Below are 13,841 nucleotides of genomic sequence, written 5' to 3' on the forward strand. Positions count from 1 at the left end.
GCTACACATTAAATAGAAACTCTGGATATCGAATAATTCCCACAGGGTCTTTCATCTACAGACGAGCCTGGTACAAATTAAATTCTTACTCTCCTTCACAAATTGTAGATATGTGTTTTAGTGGACCGTTGATTTATCAGCTTATGCTGTTGCTAGTTCAGCATGGTGTGACTAGTTAACTGTAGTCCTTATCTAAGGGTCCTTTGGGTTGGGGATTGTGGTGCTGTGTTAATGCAGAGCGTTACCATGTTGCTCTGACTTTAGTCTCTGTTGAAAGGCATTCTGTTAGACACTGTGTTTTAGTTACTTCCCAGATCCTTCCGCCATTTAGGCTACGTGTTAATGTGTTTTAAATATACTGTAATAACACTAAATAATATTACCTCTGGCAGTGATGTTATGGTATGAAATGACCATCATAATGGTTATTACAAATAATGTGCAAAAACAGACTGTGCAGAAGATCTCTTAGAAATGTTTAATTGATGCAAGCGTTGGTTTAGCATTCGACTTCAGAACCAATAGTTAAGGAAGTGACTTTGATCCCTGGCCTGCAATATGTCTTCAGACTACACAGCTTACACAGGGTCTCTCTCCTAAATCCCAGCTGTTAGAAGGAAACCACACACATATGCTAACACACACACACACACACAACAGAATTCTGAATCTAAATAGTGCTAGGAAGTTCTAAGAATTTCACTTTAATCTGTTACCCACCAAATATATTAAAAATCTTTTTTGGCAGTTGTTCTTTTAGGCCTTTAATAAAAACAAAATTTGATCAGCTCTTGGTCAACTCCACAAGTGCCAAGCCTACTCCAATTCCCCCCCCCAAAAGATTCGTTTGTCTCAACTCCAATATCCGCCTTTACTTGTGATCTCCTGAAGTCGAAAAGGCCCGCCCTCATTAACGGAAGCATCTCCCCAGGGAGTCTTCCATCGGCACCTCACCTCGCTCGAATCTTCCTGCTGGTTGATGACAGCGAGAGCATCCTCCGCCGCCTGCCGCTTGGCCTCTGCCACCGTGCGCTCCATCTTGGCGCGCTCCGAGGTGATCATATCGTGCGCTTTCCGCTCCGCCTCGGACACAGCCTTCTGTAGCTCGGTCATCGCCTGCCGCTTCACCTCGTTGACCGCCTCCTCTGCGTGCCAGGCGGGCCGGACCGGACAAGAGAACAGCTCTTTGTTAGCGCGGGACCTGGGCTACTGATCGCTATTACACAGAATGCTAGACAACACGCATGACTTTCATCCCAATTACTGGGCAGTTCTTCCGGCTGTCTGAAGAACCACATTTTGGAAATTCATTTTAAGAGAGCAAAGGGTGAGATTTTTTCCTTTAATTTACACTCCTGGGAATATCTTTTAAACTACTGTAGCATCACTACAACTTTTCTACCAAACTAGTACCCCAGAAAGGATTCTGAGACCAGACTAAGTAGACAACAGGCGAAAATAACCACAAGAATCCTGCCTGGATAATTCAGACACAAGAAGAAGGTGTTTTGCCACAATGCAATAGGTTAATATGAACACAGGGAGTACAGGGGTAAAGCTTTCAGGGAAAGAGAGGAAGGGAACAGATTTTACACAGACACATATGTAAATGCAAAGTTATTTTGCTAGTAAAAGATACAACACAATAACGAAATTAATTTAATGCAGCCCTTTTAAAGAAAATTGAAGATGAAACATACAGAAGATCCAGCTTTTCTTTTTCTTGTCATTTCCTGAGTAATGTGGACATATGACTCTATAGACTAAATGGTAGGGATTTAAAAAAAAATCATTTTCTCATTTCCAGACTTTCAGCTGTTGTCCATCTACTGAATCAAATATAAACAGTCTTGCATAACCAACTGTTGCACTAGACAAATATAATTGAATCATACTGCAGGCCAAAACAATCAGGCCTGACTACAAACCTGCAAGGTGTCAAATTAGCTCTTTATTTTTGGCTGTGGAAAGGGTGCAAAGATTTGACTAATGTACAACATAAGATTGACAACTAAAACAAGTAATTTCCATTTTAAAAAATTAACTGTTCTAATTAACAAGGGAAAATATCCTCCCCCTGAATTAGTTTATCTAATTTTCATCTTTATTCAAAGCAAAATGACAATGATTAATTGAAAATTTAATAAGCAGTAATTATTAACTTGGCAAACCTACTACCAATTAACACTCTATTAAAACTAATTATGACATGTTTCATTCAAGTGTTTGCACTTAATTGTTTCACTCACTTGAAAAGCACCTTAATTAAATGTTCTGTTTAATTAAAAACATAGATTCCTAATAAAAATGTTTTACTGTAGATAAAAAATGTTAAGAGATGCAAGTCCTCCTATAGTTCTTAAATTTCTGTAGTTATATTTCACACATCCATAGTTCATGACTTGAGGATCATGAAAAGCCCTCCACTAATAATTAACCACGGTGACTTTTGTAGCCTCCACCATTTTCCCAGAATTATTTCTGAAGTTTGTTTATTCATTTGTAATTACTGTCTGCTAGATTTTATAAACTAAATTACAGGGAAAGATCCAGACTGGAAATATTAACTAAAATATGTTAAGCCTTTGTTGGTTGCTTTAAGATATGTATTTAAAATCTGAAAACAGAGCACTGCACAGAGCTGGCAGCACCTTCTTCACCAGGAGGTGAAAAGATGCCTTTATTATCCTATCATAAATGACTTGGGGCACCAGGGAAGCACTGCCCTTCTAACTATACAGTCAGGGTCTAATTTGGTTTGAATATTCAAGGTGAATTAAAATTCTATCTAAGTGGTAATACAGGACAATAATTTTTGCTTACGATCAAAGCTGTAGCTTGACTAATTGTATATGCAAATCAGGCAATTTATATTTAAATTATGCATTCCTATTCTAATCCCACAGGCACGTACAGATCAGCAAAGAGAATTGGTAGGACATGTGCAAGGTGCTTGAATATTTATTACCAACTGCAAACATTCACTGATCGGTTGAAAAAGAAATATACTGAAGAAAACAGTTTCAATTTAAAAACTATATTTATGGTAGACTTTTTCCAATTTTATAAAGACCTTTAAACTTCAGAGTGTGTTTTGTTATCTTTGCGGTTGCTTTAAAAAATACTACTTTTAGGGGAAAACTGATATGGCCTTCGACATTTGTTAGGACTCCAAATATTTAATATGTATATCATTATATTATATTGTATTATTAGGATTACATGCAAACTTTGAATACGGTCTGTAGGTTAAATAATTGTGTTGTATGAATGTTAATATCCTGATTGTGGTAACTGTACTGTGGTTACACAAGAAAATGTCCTTGTTCTTAGGAAATACACACTAAAATGTTTACGGTAAAGGGACATCATGTCTGCAACTTACTCTGAAGTACTGAGGTGAAAAATATAATGCACAACAGAAAAACAGGGAAGGAAAGAGGAAGAGAGAAACAAAAGACATCAAAGCAAATATGGTGAAATAGGGAAAATTGGGAGAAAGGTATATGGGATTTGTTTTTAATATTTTTTGCAACTTTTTCTGCAAGTTCGAAATCATTTCAAAATAAAATGGTGCAAAATATTACATGATGTACTTTCAAGCACAGTATATACTTTTTGCAATTATAATTTTCTCTGAAAAGAAGATGCATGGGTTATAGTACATTGAATTTTAGAGCTCTGCCCCTTTGATACCTTTCAAATGCTTTAAACTTGATTTTATTTACTTATCTTTTGTCACAAAGGTAGTGTATAATAGTTTCATTGCAAAGACACACTTTATAGGTTTTTTCCTAGGGAAAAAAAATTGCCCACAGCCAATTTTAGACTCTTGGCGGGGAAAAGTTTTCAAATTTTAACAGGCTGAGTGTAGATGTCCCGTTCTGCCTTTGGTGTTTTCCTCATGTTGGAATGCCTTGACACTTCGAACACTAGAAATGCTTTCTAAGAAGTCTATAAAGATAAATATAAGCAGTTACTTGAGACTTCCAGGTGAAACTGTCATCTATACTTTAGAGATTCAATATGCTCCTTAAAATTTAGCATCTATCCATAGAAAACAATTCCCAAACTGTTTTTATGCAGCAGATTAGGGATATCACTATCCCTAAGATAGTGATAAGAATACAAATTTAATGGACACTACTTCCAAGTCAGATTTTAGACTGAAGATCTAATGTAGATGGATAGGCACATATTAAAAATATTTGAAACATGGTTTGATAAGGTTTAACCCTTCTTAGAGAATGCATGGGCACCACATAAACAAGGATTGCTCTTTCCCTCCTCTCAGAGTCCCCATGATGCAAAGTACACCCAGAACTGGTTTCGGAAACCCACAAAACAGACAGTGAAGAAAAAGAATAGTGGACTCAATAGATTACAACATGTCAAGTTAAAAAAAAAAAAAACTGATTAAGTGGAAAGTACATAATGAAGTTTTGAATCTGCTTCCAAATGCTTACCACTTATGGTAGGATTTCCTTTGTGCATAACTATTCAAGTTGACTTTCCAACAAAGGTGGTATATTCAGAAAAATCTGCTCTCACTTCACAGCAGTCAAACAAAGGCTTGAGTAGATAATAGCACAGAAGGAATTTGGATTGCACAAGACTTCACTGTCAATTTTTCTTTATGAACTATCAAGATTTAACTTAAATACACATAAATAGGGAAATGCAGAGATTCTATCCCTCAACATAAAAAGTCATCCTTGTGCTATCCAAAATGGCAACTCTTTGTACCTATTATTGGAATAAATTGAACTGACAGCTTAAAATTGGGGAAGAAAAATGGTCAGAAGATGTAGCAATTCCTTCTCCAGGTAGGTGGCACCCAGCACATTTTAACATCTTATGAGTATCCCATGACTATTATCCTGGTAGAAAATCTTCTTAGAGGCGATGCTCTAAATCTGGTAAGACTATACAGATTATATATATATATATACACACACACACACACACACACACACACACACACACATATATAAACCTTAACGTTTAGGCTGAATGGATCTACCTTATTTGTATACTGGACATGCAAGAGATCTTTCTCTGGTTCTTAATCTACACTGCTATACTATCAGATTTTGAAACTCCCTGTCACACTTACAAAAAGAGTTATTTCTTAGAAAATTTAAAAAACAACCACAAAACTCGAACAAGAGCCAAGGGACCAGAGTCACCAAGTTGCACAGAACTATAGACATAGCTGTGTCAAATCAAAACCCAAATAGAAATCTTCTGTGGGAAAAAAAAAAACCTTTCCTCCTTGATTGTGGTTCTCAGCCCTATACCCGTCTGATCGTCTGCAGAAACAGCATTTTCCAGTTTCTCAACTCAGACAAACTATTTTAACAGTTGAAGTTATAGTAGCTCAAAGCCACATTATGTATTTGCAATGTCATTTTTAACTCTTGAAACAGGTTTGTGCTTTATCTCCTGAGTTGGTTTCTTTTTAAAAATAAGGTTTTGGCTCAACTTTTATAGTGCTGGTGTTCTACCAAGATTCTGCCAGATATGAACTTCTTTAAGCTCAATAAGTCAATGAGTCATCAGAAACTTAAATCTACTTCAAAATGCAGAACAATATCCCTTAATGAAAATCAGATAGTATACATGGAAAGGAAAAATAGAAATTTAGCAACTTTGTCATTTAATTTAGTTCTGGTCATTGAATATTAATTAGCACAAAAGATCAACTTTAAAAACTGGTTGTAACCATAAAACTTCTGAGTGCCTCAGCAAGTGAACTAGATTTGCTGTGATACATTTAAAAAGAATTCAGGAGATATATGTCAATTATACCCCAATTAAAAAAAAATTAGAAGAGAAGGCTGAAGTAAAACACCAGACTTTGTTTTCATGAAGGAAAAATTGCATGCAATCTGAGACCTCAGGCTTCCAGCCTGAAACCATTATAGCCCCTGAAAAATGGGGTTTATAACAGAAGCATCACCAGACTCTCATTACAGTAGCACTAGCAGATGCTACTAAAATAAAAACTATTTCATGTTCTAATCAGGCCTGGTTTAAGAATATTCATCAGGATTTTTAAATTTTGTATGTGGGGGTTTGTTTTGTTGTTGTTAGCAGTAAAGTCCCTTCTTGTCATTCTTCACGTCACTTCATTAACAACTGCACACAGCTGCCAGAACACTAAATTCGTGTTTTTAAACAATTCTTACCAGCTTTCTTCCAGATCTCCTCTGGCACATATCCAGAAGCAGGCCTGTGAAGGAATTCCCGATGTGCATCTATGAAAAGGATAAAAATTGGTGGAGAGAGGAGGAAAGCACCATAAGCACTGTTATGTCATTACACAGGGTAGAAGCAAGCAATGCCCACTATCTCGGCTTCTCTACAAAAACATAGTTTTAAAAGGCTGGGCATTTCACTTCTAAAAAATAAACAAAAATAGCAAGACCAGTCATCAGAGCACAAGGAAAACAGGTCATTGGTCTAAATGCCTTGTATGCTCAAAGCCAAAACAACTCTAAATATTTCATTATATAATATGATATTTGGGAACACTGTTCCCAACACTCCTTAAGTATGGGAATTTCTATGGGTATATTTTATTTTATTAAAGAAAATAAACTGTATCTGGTAATTTTCTTTTTTTTTCAAAGTCAAATTGGTAGTTAGAAAGTCAAATGTTAGGGTAACATAATTTTCACACAGCTCTGATTCTACCACCTTTCAATAAATAGTGAGCCTGATTCCATGGCTAACCGGCTCTAACAATTACTTTAAAAAATCTTGATGAGCATTCAAAATTCTCACAAAAATTAGATCATATGGATTTGACATGGATGGAAGCAAGAAAGAATCATTAGAATGGATTCACAGATAGCCAGTTGACCAAATATAACTAGTACATGACATGCTTTCCGGAAAAAAAAAAAAAAAAAAAATGAAGTTCCACTTTAAGTGAAATGCTGTGCTTTTATGCTGACCAAACTTTAAAAGTTTGAGAAAACGGATCATAATAAAGCTGATGTAGGAATGCTCACCTCCAAAATAACATCTTCATGAAAATGACATGAAACCTTTTGTATGTTTTTATATATGCTTGAAAGTAAAGTGTACAGTCTTTCAGAGATAAAATATGCACTAAACTTCTTCCATACTGGATTTTCAAATGAAAGTCTATGTATTTAGAAGTTTGAGGGGAAGAAAAAAAATCATTTTAACTTTTATAAATATAGCAATCTTTCAACCCATGATAAATTTCAAATAATTGAAGTTTTCTCTACATGTATAAGAAATGTTAAGTAGCAGACTTTTTAAAGAATACTCTATCTAATGTATGGTGAAGATCAAAAGAAATTCAGTCCAGTTTTCTATATTTTATGGAGCTACAGAATGAGAAAAGCACAATCAATTTATCTAAGTATATCATTTTATATTTGAATGCCTTAGACACATTTGAATATTTTGAATCCTTCGAGGGTACACAGATTATCAGTTGGCCAGAACATAAAATTTCCACAACTATTCTGAATTAGCAAAACCTTATTATAGCTTAGTGAAGGGCATATGGAAACTCTCTGTACTATCTTTGCAATGTTTCCTTAAGTCTAAAATTATTCCAAATATAAAAAGTTTATTTTTAAAAGTTTACGTTATAATTTTATGACTACTTGATAATCAAATGGATTGGAAATACCCATGCATTCTCATGTACACATTCATTTCTATACAGTAAATGATGAAAAGCAAAATGTCTTTATTTAAGTAATTTTCATTTGCTAAAGAGCTTGATAAAACCGTTTGATGCATATACGACTTCCAAGAAATATCACGTGCCTAATTAGATTTGTCAAAATTACCTTTCACGTCATTATAAAGTGCAGTCAGGTTCAAGTTCACATTTAGCCACATGACACAGTGAAACAGAGATTTACTTAAGACAACTTTTAGATATTTATTTTTAGGAGAAAAGACTTTGGCTTAAGAATAATTTACTGGATAAGAATAGATTTGTAAAGTCTGAAGACAAACAAAAAAATGCTTTCTCCACAGTAGCAAAAAAAAAAAAAAAAAAAAAAAAGAAAACAAAAATTTTTCCATTTATTGGGTTAAGGAAAGAGTTATAACTTTATAAAAAATATTTTTTAATGGACTATTATATTTATAGGGAACAGGAAAACTGATGTTAAGTTATCCAAATACTAATTACCAGCCGTAGGCAGCACAGGCAGAAGAGTTAGTTCTAAAGCCCAGAGAATGTGAATCTTGGCTTTGCCACCTGCTCTCCCTGTGACACTGGGCAAGTTAGTTTCTCCATGTCTCAGTCACCACATCTGTAAAGTGGGGACAATACTACCACATTTGAGATTGCTGCTGTGAGGACTCAGCGAGGTACTTCCTACTACATGCTTGGCATGGCACATCCTAAACTCTGATTAGATGTTAGTGCTACTCCCATCATTATTATTTAGCAGGTTGCCCAGTAAGAATGGATATACAGTCATCCTTTGGTATCTGAAGGGGACCAAGATCCGAGGATGTTCAAGTCCCTTCTATAAAATGGCATAGTGAATAGTGCTGCTCTGAACATAGAGGTGCATGTATCTTTTTGAATTGCAGTTTTATCCAGATATATACCCAGGAGTGAAACAGAAGCAGACTCACAGACATAGAGAATAGACTTGTGGTGGCCAAGGGGGAGGTTGGGTGGGGGAGGGATGAATTGGGAGCTTGGGGTTAGCAGGTGCAGACTATTATATATAGAATGGATAAACAACAAGGTCCTACTGTATAGCACAGGGAACTATATTCAATAACCTGTGATAAACCATAATGGAAAAGAATTTTTAAAAGAATGTATATATAATTGAACCACTGTGCTGTACCACAGAAATTAACAACACTGTAAATCAACTACACTTTAATTAACAAAAAAAAAGCATGGTATTTGCTTTGGATGCTAATTTGTTTGCTACACACATCCTTTCCTATACTTTAAATCATATCTAGATTACTTATAATTTATAACACAATGTAAATGCTATGTAAATAGCTGTCAGCACATGGCAAATTCAAGTTTTGCTTTTTGGAACTTTCTGGAATTTTTTTTCCCAAATACTTTTGATGTGTGCTAGGTTGAATCCATGGATGTGGAACCTGCGGATACGGAGGGCCAACTGTATACTTATTTCCTTATTTAAAAAAACTAAGGTGAAAAGAGCACCATAAAGTTTCTTTTTTCACCCAGCACTGACATCCAAAGGGCACAAAACTTTAGACAAAACAAAACCATTGAAGAGGTTTGGATTAAGTAATACACACCAGTAAATTTTTACTCCCTCAGTACATGTCACTTGGGGAGAGAAGTTATGTCTATAGTTAGCAATTCACTGTCTGAACCCTTGATGGGAAGTCCTCAAACTTCTTAGGTGATACTTTTATAAATTTTATTCAAACCTGATGAATAGCCCCCAAATTTGCTCAAAGATAGATAACGTACTGGAGTCAACTGTGCACCCACCTTCCCGTGTGCTATACAGTTTGTACAGATCATGAGGATCCATATGCCATACGGGAAAGTTGTGCTGTATTTCACCTTCTTGGCTACATTTCCCTAGAATTCTCAATGATACATTGTCTTATTCGCATAGAGTCAAACTCCACCTAACCTAGAACCCTGATAGGAGTACCAACTACAATCAAGCAAAAGTTTTCTTAATCCTATCCTACTTTATAAAAGAAAGTGTTTTTTTTTTTCTCAAAATGCTGCAGAATATAAAGGCAAATAAAATTTTTTATATAATATACACCTATTTACATATATATATACATATTTTACAATATCCCCTCCAGTTCTAAGTTACTGTGTCCTAGCTAAGCATCAGGTGTACCAACAGAAAGAATGAAGTGATGACAGTAGAGGTACTGCTCAGAAACTATTTTGATTCACTGACAAATACTACTTTAATAGCTACAGAAACTGAATGATTAATTTAATATTTTCTCTTCTGATTAACTAGTAGCAATAACAGATTCCACATATGCAAAACTGAGTTAAAAAAACCAAAACAGGGCTTCCCTAGTGGCGCAGTGGTTGAGAGTCCACCTGCCGATGCAGGGGACACGGGTTCGTGCCCCGGTCTGGGAAGATCCCACATGCCATGGAGCGGCTGGGCCCGTGAGCCATGGCCGCTGAGCCTGCGCGTCCAGAGCCTGTGCTCCGCAACGGGAGAGGCCACAACAGGGAGAGGCCCGCTTACCGCAAAAAAGAAAAAAAAAAAAAAAGTGAAAAACCAAAACAAATCCTGAAATTGATCAATATTATAAGAGACAACTTCTCTCTTAAGACTTTCTTATTTTAGAGTATTGGTGAATCTAGACAAACTTATGCAAAACATTCTAAGGCTCAGATTCTGAAGAAGCTAATTTTTAACCATGAAATCTTGACCACCTATAAAATATAAGTTGCTGTAAAATAGATGGTTGTTCTAAAATGCAGTGGTGAAACAAAAACAGAAGAGTCTGTGCGAGATGGTTTAAAATGTGAAATGTATACATATGTAACTATTGAAAGATGGAAAAATTATAGAAAAGACCTTATAAATTAAGTTTAGCTTACTTTGGGATGCAAACTGCTTGGGGATGAAAGAAGAGGAGGAGGGGAGCCCCCAGAAGATACATCTATGAAATGAGACCAAGTCGAAGTGGGGGAAATGTTTTAAGAAATGTGAAAAGACAGAAAAAGCAATCTATGATGTATGGAAGAGATGGAAGATGCACTACACTTACGACAGATGGAGACCATTGGATACTAGATACAGCAAGGGCCGCCATCAATATACATGAAGGGATGAGCTGATGGCCTTTGGAGAACCAATGTGACCTCATATGACCCAGCACAGCAATGCTCAAAGCTTGGCAGCACCTATGTTATGGCCTTCATCCTGTAGTGGGCAGAATGAGGCTGTGATCATGATAATATCTATTACAAAAACCATCAAAAGAAAGGAAGGGTTAAATGAGTTCATCTTTAGAAATGTTACTTATTTTTGTTTTAAAGGATAATAAATCCAGAAATCTCAACTTCATGTTCAGAAGCCCAACCCAACCTAGAAGCCAAGAACTACATTAGGATTTTCATCTTTAACAATAAAAATACCTAATGCTGTAGGAGGCAACCATCTCTTCTTGTTTTTCAAAGATGGACATATTTAACTAGTAGTCACGTCTTTTTTAACCCAATATACTAAATATAGTAGACTCTTTAAATACAGTAGGCACTTTACATTAGGAGCTCAGATGCATCATCTTGAAATGAATTTCATGATGTAATTTAAAAGGAATCAAGTACATAAAATCTAAACTTTTATATGCAGATATACTCTGAATACCTTGTTTGTGGTTTTTATAATCTGATAGTATAGAAGTAGAAAAATATATTCCTTTGGATGGGAGTAAACTATTTTTCTATAGCCCTGTATTATGAATTAGGGTCCCAAAGGTATAACAGATTTGCTGTATGTAAGACGGAATTCCCCTTTTCTTGTTTCTGTGCCTATTATATAAATTAGCCACCTAAACATTACTGCTTGGAAATACTTTTGGAATGAAAAAATACCTAAGAATCTACTATAATTTCATAAACTTGTGTGCCAAGCAATAACACATTTTATGTACGGCTCGCTACTCTCTAAACTGTGAGATTGCATGTTAGAAATCATAATAATAGCTATTATAGCACATCTACTATGTGTCAGGCACTGTCCCATATGCTGTATAACTATTAACTCATTTAATACAGAAACACCTATGAAATATGTATTGTTACCATCCCCACTTAACAGATGAAGAAACTGAGGCAGAGAGTTACTTGCCAAAGGTCACAAAACTAGTAAGAAGAACCAGGGATTCAGATCCAGACATCTGCTCAAACCCTGTGCCTTTAACTTTCATGCTAGATTTCCTGAGCATTGAGACAGTTAATGAGAAACTCTATAATTCAATCATGTGACAGTGATAAAACTTGTCAGCCAAAGGAATTTTAAAATATTAATTTCTGTACCAATTACTTGAGGCAGGAGGTGGTATTAATTCAACAAACTTATGAATCTCTAAGCCTTCTGTGAATGATCAAGTTGATGTATCATTTCATTTAAAACAAAAACCTCTTTCTGAGGTTTAAAAAATAGTTTTTAAATTGTTTAAAAAAATTAAAAATTGTTTAAAAAATAGTTTTCTAATTTTCTTAAGACTTGGATATTTGGAGTTTTTTCCTGGAAAGCAAGTGAGTTATAATAATAATACAAATAATTAAAATCTATTATTTCAAGGAAAAGTGTATTATTTCAAAAGTCCTTCAAGATAACAACCTGTTTTTGACTTAAAGAGTAGAAATAACATTATGGACTTAGTGTGTACTCAGCTTTAAAACTGTTTAAGAGGCTACTCATTTAAAATAGTCTTTACTTAATATCTGGGGGGAACTCCCCAAATTCAATTAGTAATAGATTAATCATGTTATCTCACCACTCCCTCAAATTGACTTAATACTATGGATATATTTCAAAGGCGAGAATGGGAATGAGTTTAACAAACACAACACAACAGTTATGGAAGTTACATTTTTCTCTGTACAGTCACCAAATACAATTTAAAATGCTAAAAATGAGTGTATGACTAAATGTTGTCATTGTTTCTAAGATAGGAATGTGACTAGGGCAATATTTTGAACTAAAGATATCTTCTATAACATTATTCTGAAGGTCTCATTTGAGACCAGACAGCAGCTTAAGAATTAAGAGAATCCAGCTAAAGGACACACATGCAGAATAATCATAGGATATGGAGCTCTTAGGTATATCCATATGCCTATATCCATAAATTTATCTGTCAATATCCTTAATCCTTTAATTACACACACTAATACATTCGACTCCAAAGCCTAAGAGAAAACCTCAGAAAGCACTTAATGTAAATGATTGTGCCCCATGATTACAAACTACCTGCCTTATTTATAGCCATAGCCCAGCTCACAAGATGGATGGAACTCGAAGACTTCAGGAATCTACTGGCAAAAGACACCAGGTAAATATAACTGTTGGATGCTAAAACTTGCATATTGTGTGGCTCTTGACAGGTTCTCCCTATGGCTGTGGTAAGTTTCTTTAAAACGCAATCTAGGCTTCTGTGTCCCTAAAGAATAGGACTGTTTTAACAGAGTCCCAACAAAGAAATGAACTACTTGTAGTCTTTGAAAAATACAATCTATAAAAGCTTAAAACCAAAGCGATCTCTTTTTTACCAAAAATATGAATTCATTAAGCATCATTAAAAGTAATGTAATTTGTGTACTCTTAAGGAGTTTTTAAAACCAAGTTTATTCTTTTGATTACATAACAGGGAAACTAAACCTAGCTTCCTGGAAAACGATGAACACTTGCATCACTAGAATGCGTGACTATAGGTGATTATATGATAACGGTCCTATGTTCAGTGTGCTGAATATAACTCACATAGGTCTGAAATCCTATCCATTTCTGAATTTTTTCTTTTACAATAGACAGCAGATAATATTAATCCTGTCAGTGCAGAGGACTGAATTGAGCGGCCTGCTGGTATGACCACTAGCTATCTCCTTGCCTATCTCTTCCACTAGCTTAAAAGTTCCTCAAAGGAAGGAATTAAGAATATTTTTCCTTTATTACAGTGCCTAGCATGATGCCTGACACACAGTAAGCCAGGTTCAACAAATAAGCACTGACTCGATGAATTTGTTAAATAGAGCCAGCTAAATGGATATTTTTACTCCCAAAGTTTTGTTTAATTTAAGGCTCTCAATTTTTGCCTAGACTGGATGATTACAA

At 35.2% G+C, this 13,841-nt stretch overlaps 1 protein-coding gene across 1 annotated transcript in view; it reads right to left on the reverse strand.

The window, feature by feature from the left end:
- RUNX1T1 (RUNX1 partner transcriptional co-repressor 1) overlaps positions 1-13,841 on the reverse strand; it is a 112,248-nt gene that overhangs the window by 12,193 nt on the left and 86,214 nt on the right. Inside the window, exons 9-10 of the mRNA XM_027131386.1 lie at positions 6,192-6,260; positions 955-1,145 (exon numbers count right to left, since the gene is read on the reverse strand). Of these exons, the coding sequence (XP_026987187.1) occupies positions 955-1,145; positions 6,192-6,260 (260 nt within the window). The remainder of the gene's footprint in view (positions 1-954; positions 1,146-6,191; positions 6,261-13,841) is intronic.

Source organism: Aethalodelphis obliquidens, unplaced genomic scaffold (genome assembly GCF_003676395.1).
Source record: "Aethalodelphis obliquidens isolate GAN/ISIS:26980383/991018 unplaced genomic scaffold, ASM367639v1 scaffold39, whole genome shotgun sequence".
Classification (NCBI taxonomy): Eukaryota; Metazoa; Chordata; class Mammalia; order Artiodactyla; family Delphinidae; genus Aethalodelphis; species Aethalodelphis obliquidens.